This window comes from Oncorhynchus tshawytscha, linkage group LG10 (assembly GCF_018296145.1).
Source record: "Oncorhynchus tshawytscha isolate Ot180627B linkage group LG10, Otsh_v2.0, whole genome shotgun sequence".
NCBI lineage: Eukaryota > Metazoa > Chordata > Actinopteri > Salmoniformes > Salmonidae > Oncorhynchus > Oncorhynchus tshawytscha.
The window spans coordinates 82,649,339-82,669,646 of NC_056438.1; the positions used below are offsets into that span (position 1 = coordinate 82,649,339).

Below are 20,308 nucleotides of genomic sequence, written 5' to 3' on the forward strand. Positions count from 1 at the left end.
TCACTATATCAGTCTCTATATCAGTCATATATCAGTCACTATAACGAGGAATAAGGTGCTATATCAGTCACTATATCAGTCATTATATCAGTCACTATAACGAGGAATAAGGTGATATATCAGTCTATATCAGTCACTATATCACTCTATATCAGTCATTATAACGAGGAATAAGGTGCTATATCAGTCACTATATCAGTCACTATATCAGTCTATATCAGTCACTATATCACTCTATATCAGTCATTATATCAGTCACTATAACGAGGAATAAGGTGCTATATCAGTCACTATATCAGTCATTATATGTCACTATATCAGTCACTATATCAGTCACTATATCAGTCATTATATCAGTCACTATATCAGTCATTATATCAGTCATTATATCAGTCACTATAACGAGGAATAAGGTGCTATATCAGTCACCATATCAGTCCCTATATCAGTCACCATATCAGTCACTATATCACTCTATATCAGTCATTATATAAGTCACTATCAGTCTCTATCAGTCATTATATCACTCTCTATATCAGTCTCTATATCAGTCATTATATCAGTCTCAATCAGTCTCTATCAGTCTCTATCCGTCCTTATATCAGTCTCTATATCAGTCACTATAACAGTCCCTATATCAGTCCCTATATCAGTCCCTATATCAGTCTCTATATCAGTCACTATAACAGTCACTATATCAGTCACTATATCAGTCTCTATATCAGTCTCTATATCAGTCACAATCAGTCACAATCAGTCTCTATATCAGTCACTATATCAGTCTCTATATCAGTCTCTATATCAGTCACTTTCAGTCACTATCCGTCTCTATATCAGTCACAATCAGTCTCTATATCAGCCACTCTATCAGTCACTATATCAGTCATTATATCGGTCTCTATATCAATCATGATCAATCTCTATATCAGTCACTATATCAGTCTCTATCAGTCACTATCCGTCTCTATATCAGTCACAATCAGTCTCTATATCAGCCACTCTATCAGTCACTATATCAGTCATTATATCAGTCTCTATATCAATCATGATCAATCTCTATATCAGTCACTATATCAGTCAATATAACAGTCACTATATCAGTCACAGGTCTTATGGTCCAAAGGCCAGGCTTGTTTTTAAGACATAATATCCTCAATGCTGTGTAGAATAACAGCATTATCAATGGAGTAGAGGGGGTGGGAGGTCTTTAACAGCATTATCGATGGAGTAGAGGGGGTGGGGGTCTTTAACAGCATTATTGAGGGGTAGAGGGGGTGGGAGGTCTTTAACAGCATTATCGATGGAGTAGAGGGGGGGGGTCTTTAACAGGGGGTAGAGGGGGTCTTCTTTAACAGCATTATCGATGGAGTAGAGGGGGTGGGGGGTCTTTAACAGGGGGAGGTCTTTAACAGCATTATCGAGGGAGTAGAGGGGGGGGGGGTCTTTAACAGGGGTCTTTAACAGCATTATCGAGGAGTAGAGGGGGGTGGGGGTCTTTAACAGCATTATCGATGGAGTAGAGGGGGTGGGGGTCTTTAACGGCATTATCGAGGGAGTAGAGGGGGTGGGGGGGTCTGGGGGGGGTCTTTAACAGCATTATCGATGGAGTAGAGGGGGGTGGGAGGTCTTTAACAGCATTATCGATGGAGTAGAGGGGGGTGGGGGTCTTCAACAGAAGTATCGCTATATAATACATCACTATAACTACATCGCTGCTGTTCAGACTCCACAGCAACATTTTAAGAACTATTCTAAAAAGCCCTGATAAACAGTAGTCTACTGTATGTGATCACCATGTCGGTTCACCACAATCAGTAAAGCCCTGATAAACAGTAGTCTACTGTATGTGATCCTCAGTGTCGGTTCACCACAGTCAGTAAAGCCCTGATAAACAGTAGTCTACTGTATGTGATCCTCAGTGTCGGTTCACCACAGTCAGTAAATGCCCTGATAAAAGCCCTGAGTAGTCTACTGTATGTGATCCTCAGTGTCGGTTCACCACAGTCAGTAAAGCCCTGATAAACAGTAGTCTACTGTATGTGATCCTCAGTGTCGGTTCACCACAGTCAGTAAAGCCCTGATAAACAGTAGTCTACTGTATGTGATCCTCAGTGTCGGTTCACCACAGTCAGTAAAGCCCTGATAAACAGTAGTCTACTGTATGTGATCCTCAGTGTCGGTTCACCACAGTCATTAAAGCCAAGTGCTGTAGTGGTGATTCAGACATCAGAACCCTTTTGTAACCTGTGGAAAAAGGACATAGAATGTATATCCCAAATAGCACACTATTTCCTATATAGTGCACTACATTTGGCCAGGGCCCTATGAGTAGTGCACTATAAAGGGAATATGGAGGGGCCATTTGGGACACAAGCAGAAAACTAGGTTGAGTGGGACATGACTGAAGTGATTCTGTCTTTTTGGGTGCAACACTGGTAACCCTACAAAACAGAGGCACCCTTAGCCTCTTTCTCTACTGGCTGGTATTTGTCCAGTTCGCTGGATGAAGATGTGGAGCTGTGGTACTCAGGGGGATTGGTAGCCTGGTCGCAGATCTGTTTGTGAGGTCTTGCCAGCTGTAAACAGATCTGGGACCAGGCTAGGGAATCAGGGGAAAGTTAAAACGTGTCCCTGTTTGGCGTCTCCGATAGCGCCCCAGACGTCGAACACAAACTCGTCAGGAAAAGCGAAGTCCCCGAGAGCCTCGTCCAGAGCCATGGCAAACTCATCAGGGTTCTTCTTGTCCCGACCCACCTCCACCATGGTCGCCGCTAGAGAGTGGGGGGAGAAGAGAGAGGGGAGAGAGGAGAGGAGACAGGAGAGAGGAGAGAGGTGGGAGAGAGGAGAGAGGTGGGAGAGAGGAGAGGAGACAGGAGAGAGGAGAGAGGTGGGAGAGAGGAGAGAGGTGGGAGAGAGGAGAGAGAGAGGGGGAGATAGGAGAGGAGACAGGAGAGAGGAGAGAGGTGGGAGAGAGGAGAGGGGGGGGGAGATAGGAGAGGAGACAGGAGAGAGGTGGGAGAGAGGAGAGAGGGCTGGAGAGGAGACAGGAGAGAGGTGGGAGAGAGGAGAGAGGGGGAGATAGGAGAGAGGAGAGGAGACAGGAGAAAGGGGGAGAGAGGAGAGAGGGGGGAGAGGGTTAGTTAGCTCGGGGAGCTTTCACAAATTTATACAACTCTCTCAGTGGTTGAAATGTTGCTGTTGAAACTGTGTGTGTGTGTGTGTGTGTGTCTACTCACCCAGTTCTGTATCTCTGATACCCATGTAAGTCTCCAGTAGGTCATCCACCTTCTTCACTGCTCTCTCCTCAAACTCTGTCGGCTGGAAAACACAAGATATTCCACACTCCTCTCTGAGTAATAGATAATACACTGTACAGTAATAGATAATAAACTGTACAGTAATAGATAATACACTGTACAGTAATAGATAATATACTGTACAGTAATAGATAATACACTATATAGTAATAGATAATACACTGTATAGTAATAGATACACTGTACAGTAATAGATACACTGTACAGTAATAGATACACTGTACAGTAATAGATAATACACTATATAGTAATACATACACTGTACAGTAATATATACACTGTACAGTAATAGATAATACACTATATAGTAATAGATACACTGTACAGTAATAGATACACTGTACAGTAATAGATAATACACTGTATAGTAATAGATACACTGTACAGTAATAGATAATACACTATATAGTAATAGATAATATACTGTATATTGATAGATACACTGTATAGTAATAGATAATACACTGTATAGTAATAGATAATACACTATATAGTAATAGATAATATACTGTATAGTGATAGATACTGTATAGTAATAGATAATATACTGTATAGTGATAGATACTGTATAGTAATAGATAATATACTGTATAGTGATAGATACTGTATAGTAATAGATAATATACTGTATAGTGATAGATACTGTATAGTAATAGATAATATACTGTATAGTGATAGATACTACACTGTATAGTGATAGATACTGTATAGTAATAGATATACTGTATAGTAATAGATAATATACTGTATAGTGATAGATACTGTACAGTAATAGATAATATACTGTATAGTGATAGATACTGTATAGTAATAGATAATATACTGTATAGTGATAGATACTGTATAGTAATAGATAATATACTGTATAGTGATAGATACTGTATAGTAATAGATAATATACTGTATAGTAATAGATACTACACTGTATAGTGATAGATACTGTATAGTAATAGATAATATACTGTATAGTGATAGATACTGTACAGTAATAGATAATATACTGTATAGTGATAGATACTGTATAGTAATAGATAATATACTGTATAGTGATAGATACTGTATAGTAATAGATAATATACTGTATAGTGATAGATACTGTATAGTAATAGATAATATACTGTATAGTGATAGATACTATACTATATAATGATACAAATGATTACATCACTTGGTACAAACCACTGCTTAGCCCAACATCAGCGGGAACCCCCTATCACAAGGGGCATGGGTGGTATTGGGAGGGGTGTAAGGGGACATGAATACACCCACCACTTCCTCTACGGTAGCAGGGCCCCTGGAGCGAAGTCTCAGAGTCCCTCTCCCTGTCCCCATCTTATTGTCACTGGCCTCCTTGGCTCCCTTCGACCGCGGCTCCAGCATCTCTGTTCAGCACAATAATACACTTCAAGTAAACGGTTTCAGAGATAATGCTTTAAATGTGGCTAATGTATCTCTGACATACAAATGTGTTTTTACTACTGGGCTGGTATATATGTGACAAAGCATCAAGAATCACTAGAACTAGAATCACATCAACCTCTCTCTAGGTGATAACTTCAGGTAATCTGGACTACAATTAGTTGTGTTAGTGCCTGCACACCCTACAGCCCCCTACAGAGTTGGAGACCTCTGCCCTTGTCCCATGCCCTCACAGAAGGCCTTCATCTCTACAAATGTTGAAGCCTACACTAGTCCCCAGCTGTCCACTCACCTGTTAAAGCCTACACTAGTCCCCAGCTGTCCACTCACCTGTTAAAGCCTACACTAGTCCCCAGCTGTCCACTCACCTGTTAAAGCCTACACTAGTCCCTGTTGTCCACTCACCTGTTAAATCCTACACTAGTCCCCAGCTGTCCACTCACCTGTTAAAGCCTACACTAGTCCCTGTTGTCCACTCACCTGTTAAAGCCTACACTAGTCCCCAGCTGTCCACTCACCTGTTAAAGCCTACACTAGTCCCTAGCTGTCCACTCACCTGTTAAAGCCTACACTAGTCCCCAGCTAGCTGTCCACTCACCTGTTAAAGCCTACACTAGTCCCCAGCTGTCCACTCACCTGTTAAAGCCTACACTAGTCCCCAGCTGTCCACTCACCTGTTAAAGCCTACACTAGTCCCTGTTGTCCACTCACCTGTTAAAGCCTACACTAGTCCCCAGCTGTCCACTCACCTGTTAAAGCCTACACTCCCTGTTGTCCAGTCCCTAGCTGTCCACTCACCTGTTAAAGCCTACACTAGTCCCCAGCTGTCCACTCACCTGTTAAAGCCTACACTAGTCCCCAGCTCCACTCACCTGTCCACTCACCCGTTAAAGCCTACACTAGTCCCCAGCTGTCCGCTCACCTGTTAAAGCCTACACTAGTCCCCAGCTGTCCACTCACCTGTTAAAGCCTACACTAGTCCCCAGCTGTCCCACTCACCTGTTAAAGCCTACACTAGTCCCCAGCTGTCCACTCACCTGTTAAAGCCTACACTAGTCCCTGTTGTCCACTCACCTGTTAAAGCCTACACTAGTCCCCAGCTGTCCACTCACCTGTTAAAGCCTACACTAGTCCCTGTTGTCCACTCACCTGTTAAAGCCTACACTAGTCCCTGTTGTCCACTCACCTGTCCCTAAAGCCTACACTAGTCCCCAGCCCCAGCTGCCCACTCACCTGTTAAAGCCTACACTAGTCCCTGTTGTCCACTCACCTGTTAAAGCCTACACTAGTCCCTAGCTGTCCACTCACCTGTTAAAGCCTACACTAGTCCCCAGCTGCCCACTCACCTGTTAAAGCCTACACTAGTCCCTGTTGTCCACTCACCTGTTAAAGCCTACACTAGTCCCTGTTGTCCACTCACCTGTTAAAGCCTACACTAGTCCCCAGCTGTCCACTCACCTGTTAAAGCCTACACTAGTCCCTAGCTGTCCACTCACCTGTTAAAGCCTACACTAGTCCCTGTTGTCCACTCACCTGTTAAAGCCTACACTAGTCCCTAGCTGTCCACTCACCTGTTAAAGCCTACACTAGTCCCCAGCTGTCCACTCACCTGTTAAAGCCTACACTAGTCCCCAGCTGTCCACTCACCTGTTAAAGCCTACACTAGTCCCCAGCTGTCAACTCACCTGTTAAAGCCTACACTAGTCCCCAGCTGTCCACTCACCGAAGGCCTTCATGGGCTCCACCAGTTTGAGGGTGAACTGCTGGTCTTTCGGCAGCTCCTTCAGCATGCGAGCCACCTCGTAGTGACGTGATCCCACAATGTTCTTCCCGTTGATGCATTCTATGTGGTCTCCTACAGAGATCACCTTCACCTTGTCCACCACACTGCCCTCCTTGATACGCTGTTGGGGGGACCGGGGGGGAGAGAGACATCTATAAGACATTTCATCACACTGCCCTTCAATGTCAAGAGATGAAACAAGAGAAGAGTCCCCCTCAGCCAGCTGGTTCTGAGGCTCAGTTCACCAACCCAAACCAACCCCATAGAGCCTCAGGACAGCACTCAGCCAGCTGGTTCTGAGGCTCAGTTCCCCAACCCAAACAAACCCCATAGAGCAGGACAGCACTCAGAAAATCTGGCCCAACCAAATCATCACAAAGCAAAAACAAAAATATATCACCTATTGGAAAGACACCACAACACATCTAAGTAAACTTCAATGCTATTTGTCTCTAAACAGACAGTACATGGTGACAGACTAATTATCTGTTCAGGAAAACACTGACTAGGTACAGACTCTGTGAGCACAGTCTGGCTATAGAGACCGGTTGTCACAGACAAACCTGGCTGTCCAGAGAGGACAGTCTGGCTATAGAGACTGGTCGTCACAGACAAACCTGTCTGCCCAGAGAGGACAGTCTGGCTATAGAGACCGGTCGTCACAGACAAACCTGGCTGTCCAGAGAGGACAGTCTGGCTATAGAGACCGGTTGTCACAGACAAACCTAACTGCCCAGAGAGAACAGGCTGTGCTCACTCTGCTCCAGGGGAGAGGTAGAGACAGAGCTGCATTTCCTATTACACTGTGACAAATACTCAGACCGAAGAGAATCTTTCTTTCTCAAAATTATAATTCAGTACAAAGAATTTTAAACTTATAAAAGATTAAGAAAAAATAAAATATTTATTGGGTGAAAAGCCAAAATGTGCAGTTTTGGCAGCCAAATATGTGTCCTCCTGCCACAACCTCCATGTCATCTACAAGACCCTGCTAGGTAAAGTCCCCCCTTATCTCAGCTCGCTGGTCACCATAGCATCTCCCACCTGTAGCACACGCTCCAGCAGGTATATCTCTCTAGTCACCCCCAAAACCAATTCTTTCTTTGGACGCCTCTCCTTCCAGTTCTCTGCTGCCAATGACTGGAACGAACTACAAAATCTCTGAAACTGGAAACACTTATCTCCCTCACTAGCTTTAAGCACCAACTGTCAGAGCAGCTCACAGATTACTGCAGCTGTACATAGCCCACCTATAATTTAGCCCAAACAACTACCTCTTTCCCTACTGTATTTAATTTATTTATTTTGCTCCTTTGCACCCCATTATTTTTATTTCTACTTTGCACATTCTTCCATTGCAAAACTACCATTCCAGTGTTTTACTTGCTATATTGTATTTACTTTGCCACCATGGCCTTTTTTTGCCTTTACCTCCCTTATCTCACCTCATTTGCTCACATCGTATATAGACTTGTTTATACTGTATTATTGACTGTATGTTTGTTTTACTCCATGTGTAACTCTGTGTCGTTGTATGTGTCGAACTGCTTTGCTTTATCTTGGCCAGGTCGCAATTGTAAATGGGAACTTGTTCTCAACTTGCCTACCTGGTTAAATAAAGGTGAAATGAAATAAATACATTTAAAAAACCTGAGGGACAGCCAGTGAAAAGTGCAAAGTAATGTCGATAATATTTCCCATCTTGTTTTATCTTGTCTTTCATACCAATTCATGTGTCTTCTCAGTCATGTTGACACTGGTCTACTACCAGGTCATGTGTCTCCTCAGTCATGTTGACACTGGTCTACTACCAGCTCATGTGTCTTCTCAGTCATGTTGACACTGGTCTACTACCAGGTCATGTGTCTTCTCAGTCATGTTGACACTGGTCTACACTCATGTGTCTTCAGTCATGTCACTGGTCCACTACCAGGTCATTCTCTTCAGTCATGTTGACACTGGTCCACTACCAGGTCATGTGTCTTCTCAGTCATGTTGACACTGGTCTACTACCAGCTCATGTGTCTTCTCAGTCATGTTGACACTGGTCTACTACCATTGCTTTAATGTATTGTTGTTCTCATTAATATTGTTGTAGTTGTTGTTAATGGTTATCCCATGTCCACTACTACTATTATTATTGCTGTGTGTCCCACCATTTATTGATATATAAATATATATTTTCTATTTTTCTATATGTATACTTTGACAATGTAAGTAATAAGGAACTTGCCATGTCAATAAAGTCAATTTAAATTGAGATAGTGAGAGAGAGACAGACACAGAGAGCGAGACAGAGAGAGCGAGAGACAGATAGAGAGCGATAGACAGAGAGCGAGACCGATAGAGAGGAAGACAGAGAGAGAGACAGAGAGCAAGAGAGAGACATATAGACAGAGAGAGGAAGAGAGAGGAAGACAGAGAGAGAGAGACAGAGAGCAAGAGAGAGACATATAGACAGAGAGAGGAAGAGAGAGGAAGACAGAGAGAGAGAGACAGAGAGCAAGAGAGAGACATATAGACAGAGAGAGGAAGAGAGAGGAAGACAGAGAGAGAGAGATCAAAAGCCAAATGTTAACATTATCACGTAGCTCCCTCCAGTAACCAAGAACACAATCGTTCCTTGATTTTATCTGGCGGCTTTATTCTGTCGTTTTAGTCCGAATTATCACCTTCTGTGAGAACTACAGTATAAAGTTAATGAAAATACAGTTCAGCACACTTACAACCTTCTTGTCTTACGAGTGACTTATTAGCTTGGTATAACTCTGAAGTGCTGACATACATAAACAGTTTAGCCGGAGCTATAACAGTATCAGATGAAACGCATGAATAAAGGAAAAATACCTCATTGGCTGCTTATTACAGAAGGGAGGAAATAAAAAACTTCACATGTATTATTCCTGGCATGAATTCAGGCTTCCTCCTTAATTATTATAACGTTACCATCCTAACATACACACTTCAACCTTTACGAACGAACACCGAAGACATGAAAACTTAGCTAAGACAGCGCGGGTTTGCCTTCACTCCAAATGTGTGTTACTACGATAATAGTCCCCGTTCCAACAGTTCTGAGCCACGTAGTTCCGCTTGTCTTATCGTTCCCCCTCTAGCGAACACGGAAACAATTCAAACAAACAAAAACAACGACATCGACTTACAGGTTCATTATCAGTTACAATCACAACTTTTTGCCTTCTTTGATTTCAGACAAAAACTACTTCTGAAATATGTTTTAAAGTTCTAACTACAATCAGTTACAACAAATAAATGATGCTACAGTGTGTTGTATGATTTATCCTTTCCAGGTAAATCCCGAAAAAAGATTAGTAAAAAAAACTGGGTTCAAGAAACGTCCTATAAAGGAGAAGTTGAAAGGCTTCTCTTTGATAATGAGAGGCTTCAGAGAGTTTAAATAAAGAACAGATATTTGCAATGCAGATTTATCTCCTAATTTAGGGGCATCTGTTCTGTGCTGGATGGGTTTTGGTTGCTGTGTGAATATTAATTATCAATCTAATACAGGCTGATTCTGCTGAGGCTGACAAAAATCAAATCACATTTTATTTGTCACAAAAACATATTTACCGGATGTTATTGCAGGTGTAGCGAAATGCTTGTGTTCCTAGCTCCAACAGTGCAGTAATATCTAACAATTCACAACAATACTCACAAATCTAAAAAGTAAAAGAATGGAATTAAGAAATATATTAATATTAGGATGAGCAATGTTGGAGTGGCATTGACTGAAATACAGTAGAATACAGTATCTACAGTATGAGATGAGTAAAGCAGTATGTAAACATTATTAAAGTGACCAGTGTTTCCATGTCTATATATATAGAGCAGCAGCCTCTAAGTTGCAGGGTTGAGTAACCGGGTGGTAGCCGGGTAGTGATGGCTGTTTAACAGTCTGATGGCCTTGAGATAGAAGCTTTTTTCAGTCTCTCTGTCCCAGCTCGGGGTGAACAGGACGTGGCTCGGGTGGTTGATGTCCTTGATTATCTTTTCAGCCTTCCTGTGACATCGGGTGGTGTAGGTGTCCTGGAGGGCAGGTAGTTTGCCCCCGGTGATGCGTTGTGCAGACCGCACTACCCTCTGGAGAGCCTTATGGTTGTGGCGAAGCAGTTGCCATACCAGGCGGTGATACAGCCCGATAGGATGCTCTTGACTGTGCATCTGTAAAAGTTTGTGAGTGTTTTTGGTGACAAGCCAAATTTCTTCAGCCTCCTGAGGTTGAAGAGGCGCTGCTGTGCCTTCTTCACCACGCTGTCTGTGTGGGTGGACCAATTCAGTTTGTCAGTGATGTGTACGCCGAGGAACTTGAAGCTTTCCACCTTCTCCACTGCGGTCCCGTCATTGTGGATAGGGGGGTGTTCCCTCTGCTGTTTCCTGACGTCCACGATCATCTCCTTAGTTTTGTTGATGTTGAGTGAGAGGTTATTTTCCTGACACCACACTCCGAGGGCCCTCACCTCCCCCCTGTAGGCCGTCTCGTCATTGCTGGTAATCAAGCCAACTACTGTTGTGTCGTCTGCAAACTTGATGATTGAGTTGGAGGCGTGCTTGGCCACACAGTCATGGGTGAACAGGGAGTACAGGAGAGGGCCCCAGTGTTGAGGATCAGCGGAGTGGAGATGTTGTTTCCTACCATCACCACCTGGGGGCAGCCCGTCAGGAAGTCCAGGACCCAGTTGCCCAGGGCGGGGTCGAGACCCAGGGTCTCAAGCTTAATGATGAGTTTGGAGGGTACTATGGTGTTGAATGCTGAGCTGTTGTCGATGAACAGCATTCTTACATTGGTATTCCTCTTGTCCAGATGGGTTAGGGCAGTGTGCAGTGTGATAGTGATTGTATCGTCTGTGGATCTATTGGGGCGGTAAACAAATTGAAGTGGGTCTAGGGTGTCAGGTAGGGTGGAGGTGATATGGTCCTTGACTAGTCTCTCAAAGCACTTCATGATGACAGAGGTGAGTGCTACGGGGCGATAGTCATTTAGTTCAGTTATCTTTGCTTTCTTGGGTACAGGAACAATGGTGGACATCTTGAAGCATGTGGGGACAGCAGACTGGGATAGGGAGAGATTGAATATGTCCGTTAATTAACACTCCAGCATGCTCTGAGGACGCGGCTGGGGATGCCGCCTGGGCCGGCAGCCTTGCGAGGGTTAACACGTTTAAATGTCTTACTTCGGCTACGGAGGAGGAGAGCCCACAGTCCTTGGTAGCGGGCCGCGTTGGTGGCACTGTGTTTTCCTCAAAGCGGGGGAAGAAGGTGTTTAGCTTGTCCGGGAGAAAGATGTCGGTGTCCGCGACCTGGCTGGTTTTCTTTTTGTAGTCCATGATTGTCTGTAGACTCTGCCACATACGTCTCGTGTCTGAGCCGTTGAATTGTGAGATGGAGTTTCTCACTCACTAAACCCTCATCAACGACCAGCTCCCTGAATACCACTTCACAATATCCACTATTACTATGGGCCCTGGTCAAATGTAGTGCCCTACATAGGGAGTAGCCCCGGTCAAATGTAGTGCCCTACATAGGGAGTAGCCCCGGTCAAATGTAGTGCCCTACATAGGGAGTAGCCCTGGTCAAATGTAGTGCCCTACATAGGGAGTAACCCTAGTCAAATGTAGTGCCCTACATAGGGAGTAGCCCTGGTCAAATGTAGTGCCCTACATAGGGAGTAGCCCTGGTCAAATGTAGTGCCCTACATAGGAAATAGGGTGCCATTTGGGACATTGTCCCTAAGCAGGTTTGTGTCCCCTGGGGTGTGAGTCTGATGTTGGGGTGTCTGTCCGATGTTGGGGTGTCTGTCTGATGTTGGGGTGTCTGTCTGATGTTGGGGTGTCTGTGTCTGTCTGATGTTGGGGTGTCTGTCTGATGTTGGGGTGTCTGTCTGATGTTGGGGTGTCTGTCTGATGTTGGGGTGTCTGTCTGATGTTGGGGTGTCTGTCCGATGTTGGGGTGTCTGTCCGATGTTGGGGTGTCTGTCCTGATGTTGGGGTGTCTGTCCTGTCTGATGTTGGGGTGTCTGTCCTGATGTTGGGGTGTCTGTCCTGATGTTGGGGTGTCTGTCTGATGTTGGGGTGTCTGTCTGATGTTGGGGTGTCTGTCTGATGTTGGGGTGTCTGTCTGATGTTGGATGTTGTGTCTGTCTGATGTTGGGGTGTCTGTCTGATGTTGGGGTGTCTGTCTGATGTTGGGGTGGTTGTGTCTGTCTGATGTTGGGGTGGGGTGGGTGTCTGTCTGATGTTGGGGTGTCTGTCTGATGTTGGGGTGTCTGTCTGATGTCGGGTTGGGGTGTCTGTCTGATGTCTGTCTGATGGGGGTGTCTGTCTGTCTGATGTTGGGGTGTCTGTCTGTCTGATGTGTTGGGGTGTCTGTCTGATGTTGGGGTGTCTGTCTGTCTGTCTGATGTTGGGGTGTCTGTCTGATGTCTGTCTGATGTTGGGGTGTCTGTCTGATGTCGGGGTGTCTGTCTGATGTCGGGGTGTCTGGATGTGTCTGTCTGATGTCGGGGTGTCTGTCTGATGTTGGTTGGGGTGTCTGTCTGATGTTGGGGTGTCTGTCTGATGTTGGGGTGTCTGTCTGATGTTGGGGTGTCTGTCTGATGTTGGGGTGTCTGTCTGATGTTGGGGTGTCTGATGTTGGGGTGTCTGTCTGATGTTGGGGTGTCTGTCTGATGTTGGGGTGTCTGTCTGATGTTGGGGTGTCTGTCTGATGTTGGGGTGTCTGGTGTCTGTCTGATGTTGGGGTGGGGTGTCTGTCTGATGTTGGGGATGTTGGGGTGTCTGTCTGATGTTGGGGTGTCTGGTTGTGTCTGTCTGATGTTGGGGTGTCTGTCTGATGTTGGGGTGTCTGTCTGATGTTGGGGTGTCTGTCTGATGTTGGGTGTCTGTCTGATGTTGGGGTGTCTGTCTGATGTTGGGGTGTCTGTCTGATGTTGGGGTGTCTGTCTGTCTGATGTTGGGGTGGGTGTCTGTCTGATGTTGGGGTGGGTGTCTGTCTGATGTTGGGGTGTCTGTCTGATGTTGGGGTGGGTGTCTGTCTGATGTTGGGGTGTCTGTCTGATGTTGGGGTGTCTGTCTGATGTTGGGGTGTCTGTCTGATGTTGGGGTGTCTGATGTTGGGGTGTCTGATGTTGGGGTGTCTGTCTGATGTTGGGGTTGTGTCTGATGTTGGGGTGTCTGATGTTGGGGTGTGTCTGATGTTGGGGTGTCTGATGTTGGGGTGTCTGATGTTGGGGTGTCTGCCTTGTCTGTCCAATGTAAACACTGATTTATCAAAACCCTTATCAGTAGTAAATCACTGGTGTGTAATGCACTGAAGATGCCATGATGACATGACGCTTCACGGACACAAGGTGGCGTCTTGGAGCAATCGGTTTCACTCTCTCTATGCAAGACGTTGGTGGAAAAGTCTGACCTTAAGGAGTACTAAACTTGCATCTCTTCAATAATCATGAATCATTTCTAAAGCAGGAATTTTGCTCGGACTGTCTGGGGGTGGTCTGAGTGGGGAGGGAACCTAGTTGTTATTGGCAAAGAGGGTCTGAGTGGGGAGGGAACCTAGCTGTTATTGGTAGAGAGGTTCTGAGTGGAGGAGGGAACCTAGCTGTTATTGGCAGATAGGGTCTGAGTGGGGAGGGAACCTAGCTGTTATTGGTAGAGAGGTTCTGAGTGGAGGAGGGAACCTAGCTGTTATTGGCAGAGAGGGTCTGAGTGGGGAGGGAACCTAGCTGTTATTGGTAGAGAGGGTCTGAGTGGGACAATTTCCCAGTATTATTCCAACCTCATAGTGTGGAAATATACAGTATATAAAATGCAGGAAAATCATGTTTTTGTCACGCCCTGATCTGTTTCACCTGTCTTTGTGATTGTCTCCACTCACCTCCAGGTGTCACCCGTTTTTCCCATTATCCCCTGGGTATTTAGTCCTGTGTTCTCTGTTTGTTTGTTGCCAGTTCGTCTTGTCATGTCAAGTCAACCAGCGTGTTTTTCCGTGCTCCTGCTTTTTCCAAGTCTCTGTTGTTCTAGTCCTCCCGGTTCTGGCCTTTGCCTGTCCTGACACTGAGCCCGCCTGCCTGACCATTCAGCCTGCCTGCCACTCTGTACTTCCTGGACTCCGACCTGGTTCTGATATTTTGCCTGTCCACGGCCCGTCTCTTTCCTGCCCCTTGTTTTATAATCAGAGACTCTAAACATCTGCCTCCAGTGTCTGCATCTGGGCCCTGTATCGTTATAGTGTTTGACTGCATCTGGGCCCTGTATCGTTATAGTGTTTGACTGCACTGGGCCTTTAATGATTCAACCATTGTATAATATATGATACGATTCAATAAATTGATTGATTTCATTGATTCAATCTATTCGATTGATTGACTGTTAGATTATTGGTAAACGATAGACAGACGGACGGATAAAGTGAATAGGATCTGGGGAGGGAGAGACAGACACACAGATAGACAGACGGACGGATGGACGATCATATCAACAGATGAACTCCTACATACCTTGATGAAGGCGTAACCCGCCCCGTTATCTGTGATGGTGAGGCCCAGGGCGTCCTCTGACTTAAACACCTCCACCTCCTTCTTAATGGCTTTAATGTGGGCGAATATAAAGTCCTCCAGGCCGATCTGACCACCAAGCAGCTTCTCCATGTCGATCTTATGGGTGTTCAATGTACAGAACAGGATCTGGGGAGGGAGAGACAGACAGACAAATTCATGAACAGGATCTGGGGAGAGACAGAAAGACAGACAGACAGACAGACAGACAGACAGACAGACAGACAGACAGACAGACAGACAGACAGACAGACAGACAGACAGACAGACAGACAGACAGATATTAATGAACAGGATCTGGGGAGGGAGAGACATATTAATGTTGAGCGGTATTGATGAGATAAACTTCATATTAAATACTGATGAAACATATCAGTTCTATGAGAACACAACATAACACTGAACAAAAATATAAACGCAACATGCAACAATTTCAAAGATTTGACTGAGTTCATATAAGGATATCAGTCAATTAAAATAAATTCATTCGGCCTTAATCTATGGATTTCACATGACTAGGAATACAGATATGCATCTGTTGGTCACAGATACCTTAACAAAAAAGGTAGGGGTGTGGATCAAAAAAACAGTCAGTATCTGGTGTGACCATTTGCCTCATGCAGCACGACACATCTCCTTCACATAGAGCTGATCAGGCTGTTGATTGTGGCCTGTGGAATGTTGTCCCACTCCTCTTCAATGGCTGTGCGAAGTCGCTGGATATTGGGCGTGAACTGAAACACGTTGAAGTACAAGTCGATCCAGAGCATCCCAAACATGCTCAATGGGTGACATGTCTGGTGAGCATTCAGGCCATGGAAGAACTGGGACATTTTCAGCTTCCAGGAATTGTGTACAGATCCTTGCGACATGAGGCCGTACATTATCATGCTGAAACATGAGGTGATGGCGGTGGATGAATGGTACGACAACGGGCCTCAGGATCTCGTCACGGTATCTCTGTGCATTCAAATTGCCATCAATAAAATGCAGTTGTGTTCACTCTCCATACCATACGCCACCATGGGGCACTCTGCTCACAACGTGGACATCAACAAACCGCTCGCCGACACCACGCCATTTGGCCGGTACAATTGAAACCTGGAATCATCCGTGAAGAGCTTCTCTAACCTGCCAGTGGCCATCGAAGGTGAACATTTGCCCACTGAGGCTGAAATGCAGTCAAATCAAGACCCTGATGTGGACGACGAGCACGCAGATGAGCTTCCCTGCGACGGTTTCTGACAGTTTGTGCAGAAATTCTTTGGTTGTGTAAACCCACAGTTTTCAAATCAAATCAAATTTTATTTGTCACATACACATGGTTAGCAGATGTTAATGCGAGTGTAGCGAAATGCTTGTGCTTCTAGTTCCGACAATGCAGTAATAACCAACAAGTAATCTAACTAACAATTCCAAAACTACTGTCTTATACACAGTGTAAGGGGATAAAGAATATGTACATAAGGATATATGAATGAGTGATGGTACAGAGCAGCATAGGCAAGATACAGTAGATGGTATCGAGTACAGTATATACATATGAGATGAGTATGTAAACAAAGTGGCATAGTTAAAGTGGCTAGTGATACATGTATTACATAAGGATGCAGTCGATGATATAGAGTACAGTATATACGTATGCATATGAGATGAATAATGTAGGGTAAGTAACATTATATAAGGTAGCATTGTTTACAGTGGCTAGTGATATATTTACATAATTTCCCATCAATTCCCATTATTAAAGTGAATGGAGTTGAGTCAGTGTCAGTGTCAGTGTGTTGGCAGCAGCCACTCAATGTTTGTGGTGGCTGTTTAACAGTCTGATGGCCTTGAGATAGAAGCTGTTTTTCAGTCTCTCGGTCCCAGCTTTGATGCACCTGTACTGACCTCGCCTTCTGGATGATAGCGGGGGGAACAGGCAGTGGCTCGGGTGGTTGATGTCCTTGATGATCTTTATGGCCTTCCTGTAACATCGGGTGGTGTAGGTGTCCTGGAGGGCAGGTAGTTTGCCCCTGGTGATGCGTTGTGCAGACCTCACTACCCTCTGGAGAGCCTTCCGGTTGAGGGCGGAGCAGGTGCCATACCAGGCGGTGATACAGCCCGCCAGGATGCTCTCGATTGTGCATCTGTAGAAGTTTGTGAGTGCTTTTGGTGACAAGCCGAATTTCTTCAGCCTCCTGAGGTTGAAGAGGCGCTGCTGCGCCTTCTTCACGATGCTGTCTGTGTGAGTGGACCAATTCAGTTTGTCTGTGATGTGTATGCCGAGGAACTTAAAACTTGCTACCCTCTCCACTACTGTTCCATCGATGTGGATAGGGGGTGTTCCCTCTGCTGTTTCCTGAAGTCCACAATCATCTCCTTAGTTTTGTTGACGTTGAGAGTGAGGTTATTTTCCTGACAACACACTCCGAGGGCCCTCACCTCCTCCCTGTAGGCCGTCTCGTCGTTGTTGGTAATCAAGCCTACCACTGTTGTGTCGTCCGCAAACTTGATGATTGAGTTGGAGGCGTGCGTGGCCACGCAGTCGTGGGTGAACAGGGAGTACAGGAGAGGGCTCAGAACGCACCCTTGTGGGGCCCCAGTGTTGAGGATCAGCGGGGAGGAGATGTTGTTTCCTACCATCACCACCTGGGGGCGGCCCGTCAGGAAGTCCAGTACCCAGTTGCACAGGGCGGGGTCGAGACCCAGGGTCTCGAGCTTGATGACGAGCTTGGAGGGTACTATGGTGTTGAATGCCGAGCTGTAGTCGATGAACAGCATTCTCACATAGGTATTCCTCTTGTCCAGATAGGTTAGGGCAGTGTGCAGTGTGGTTGAGATTGCATTGTCTGTGGACCTATTTGGGCGGTAAGCAAATTGGAGTGGGTCTAGGGTGTCAGGTAGGGTGGAGGTGATATGGTCCTTGACTAGTCTCTCAAAGCACTTCATGATGACGGAAGTGAGTGCTACGGGGCGGTAGTCGTTTAGCTCAGTTACCTTAGCTTTCTTGGGAACAGGAACAATGGTGGCCCTCTTGAAGCATGTGGGAACAGCAGACTGGTATAGGGATTGATTGAATATGTCCGTAAACACACCGGCCAGCTGGTCTGCGCATGCTCTGAGGGCGCGGCTGGGGATGCCGTCTGGGCCTGCAGCCTTGCGAGGGTTAACACGTTTAAATGTCTTACTCACCTCGGCTGCAGTGAAGGAGAGACCGCATGTTTTCGTTGCAGGCCGTGTCAGTGGCACTGTATTGTCCTCAAAGCGGGCAAAAAGTTATTTAGTCTGCCTGGGAGCAAGACATCCTGGTCCGTGACTGGGCTGGATTTCTTCCTGTAGTCCGTGATTGACTGTAGACCCTGCCACATGCCTCTTGTGTCTGAGCCGTTGAATTGAGATTCTACTTTGTCTCTGTACTGACGCTTAGCTTGTTTGATAGCCTTGCGGAGGGAATAGCTGCACTGTTTGTATTCGGTCATGTTACCAGACACCTTGCCCTGATTAAAAGCAGTGGTTCGCGCTTTCAATTTCACGCGAATGCTGCCATCAATCCACGGTTTCTGGTTAGGGAATGTTTTAATCGTTGCTATGGGAACGACATCTTCAACGCACGTTCTAATGAACTCGCACACCGAATCAGCGTATTCGTCAATATTGTTTTCTGACGCAATACGAAACATATCCCAGTCCACGTGATGGAAGCAGTCTTGGAGTGTGGAGTCAGCTTGGTCGGACCAGCGTTGGACAGACCTCAGCGTGGGAGCCTCTTGTTTTAGTTTCTGTCTGTAGGCAGGGATCAACAAAATGGAGTCGTTTATCAAGGGTGGCTGGTTTCAGACTATCCCACTGGTGAAGAAGCCCGGATGTTAAGGTCCTGGGCTGGCGTGGTTAATTCTCTAAAAGGACGTTGGAGGAGGCTTATGGTAGAGAAATTAACATGAACATTTCTGGCAACAGCTCTGGTGGACATTCCAGCAATCAGCTCCTTCAAAATTTGAGACATCTGTGGGATTGTGTTGTGACAAACCTGCACATTTTAGAGTTGTTTTTTTATTGTCCCCAGCACAAGGTGCACCTGTGTAATGATCATGCTGTTTAATCAGCTTCTGATATGCCACAACTCTCAGGTGCACTAAATTTGAGAGAAATAAGCTTTTTGTGTGTATGGAAAATTTCTGGGATCTTTAATTTCAGCTCATGAAACAATGGGACCAACACTACACATCAACGTGAATCCTATTTGTAAGAAGCATTTGTTTGTTACCCAGACCCCTGTTTTACGCTGCTGCTACTCTTTGTTTGTAATATATGCATAGTCAGTTTAACACTACCTACATGTACATATTACCTCAATTACCTCAATCTAAGCTAGATGCCCTCAATCTCACACAAATCATCAAGGAACCCACCTGGTACAACCCTAAATCTGTAAACAAGGGCACCCTCATAGACGTCATCCTGACCAACTGGCCCTCCAAATACACCTCCGCTGTCTTCAACCAGGATCTCAGCGATCACTGCCTCATTGCCTGTATCCACTACGGATCCGCAGTCAAACGACCACCCCTCATCACTGTCAAACGCTCCCGAAAACACTTCTGCGAGCAGGCCTTTCTAATCGACCTGGCCCGGGTATCCTGGAAGGATATTGACCTCATCCCGTCAGTTGAGGATGCCTGGTCATTCTTTAAAAGTAACTTCCTCACCATTTTAGATAAGCATGCTCCGTTCAAAAAATGCAGAACTAAGAACAGATATAGCCCTTGGTTCACTCCAGACCTGACTGCCCTCGACCAGCACAAAAAGATCCTGTGGCGGACTGCAATAGCATCGAATAGTCCCCGCGATATGCAACTGTTCAGGGAAGTCAGGAACCAATACACGCAGTCAGTCAGGAAAGTCAAGGCCAGCTTCTTCAGGCAGAAATTTGCATCCTGTAGCTCTAACTCCAAAAAGTTCTGGGACACTGTGAAGTCCATGGAGAACAAGAGCACCTCCTCCCAGCTGCCCACTGCACTGAGGCTAGGTAACACGGTCACCACCGATAAATCCATGATTATCGAAAACTTCAATAAGCATTTTTCAACAGCTGGCCATGCCTTCCTCCTGGCTACTCCAACCTCGGCCAACAGCCCCCCCCCGCAGCTACTCGCCCAAGCCTCTCCAGGTTCTCCTTTACCCAAATCCAGATAGCAGATGTTCTGAAAGAGCTGCAAAACCTGGACCCGTACA

General features: G+C 45.6%; 1 protein-coding gene across 1 annotated transcript in view; it reads right to left on the reverse strand.

The window, feature by feature from the left end:
• Positions 1–1,983: 1,983 nt before the first annotated feature.
• gipc2 (GIPC PDZ domain containing family, member 2) overlaps positions 1,984–20,308 on the reverse strand; it is a 46,569-nt gene continuing 28,244 nt past the window's right edge. Inside the window, exons 2-6 of the mRNA XM_042329219.1 lie at positions 15,035–15,220; positions 6,460–6,640; positions 4,587–4,699; positions 3,237–3,318; positions 1,984–2,771 (exon numbers count right to left, since the gene is read on the reverse strand). Of these exons, the coding sequence (XP_042185153.1) occupies positions 2,608–2,771; positions 3,237–3,318; positions 4,587–4,699; positions 6,460–6,640; positions 15,035–15,220 (726 nt within the window). The 3' untranslated portion in view covers positions 1,984–2,607. The remainder of the gene's footprint in view (positions 2,772–3,236; positions 3,319–4,586; positions 4,700–6,459; positions 6,641–15,034; positions 15,221–20,308) is intronic.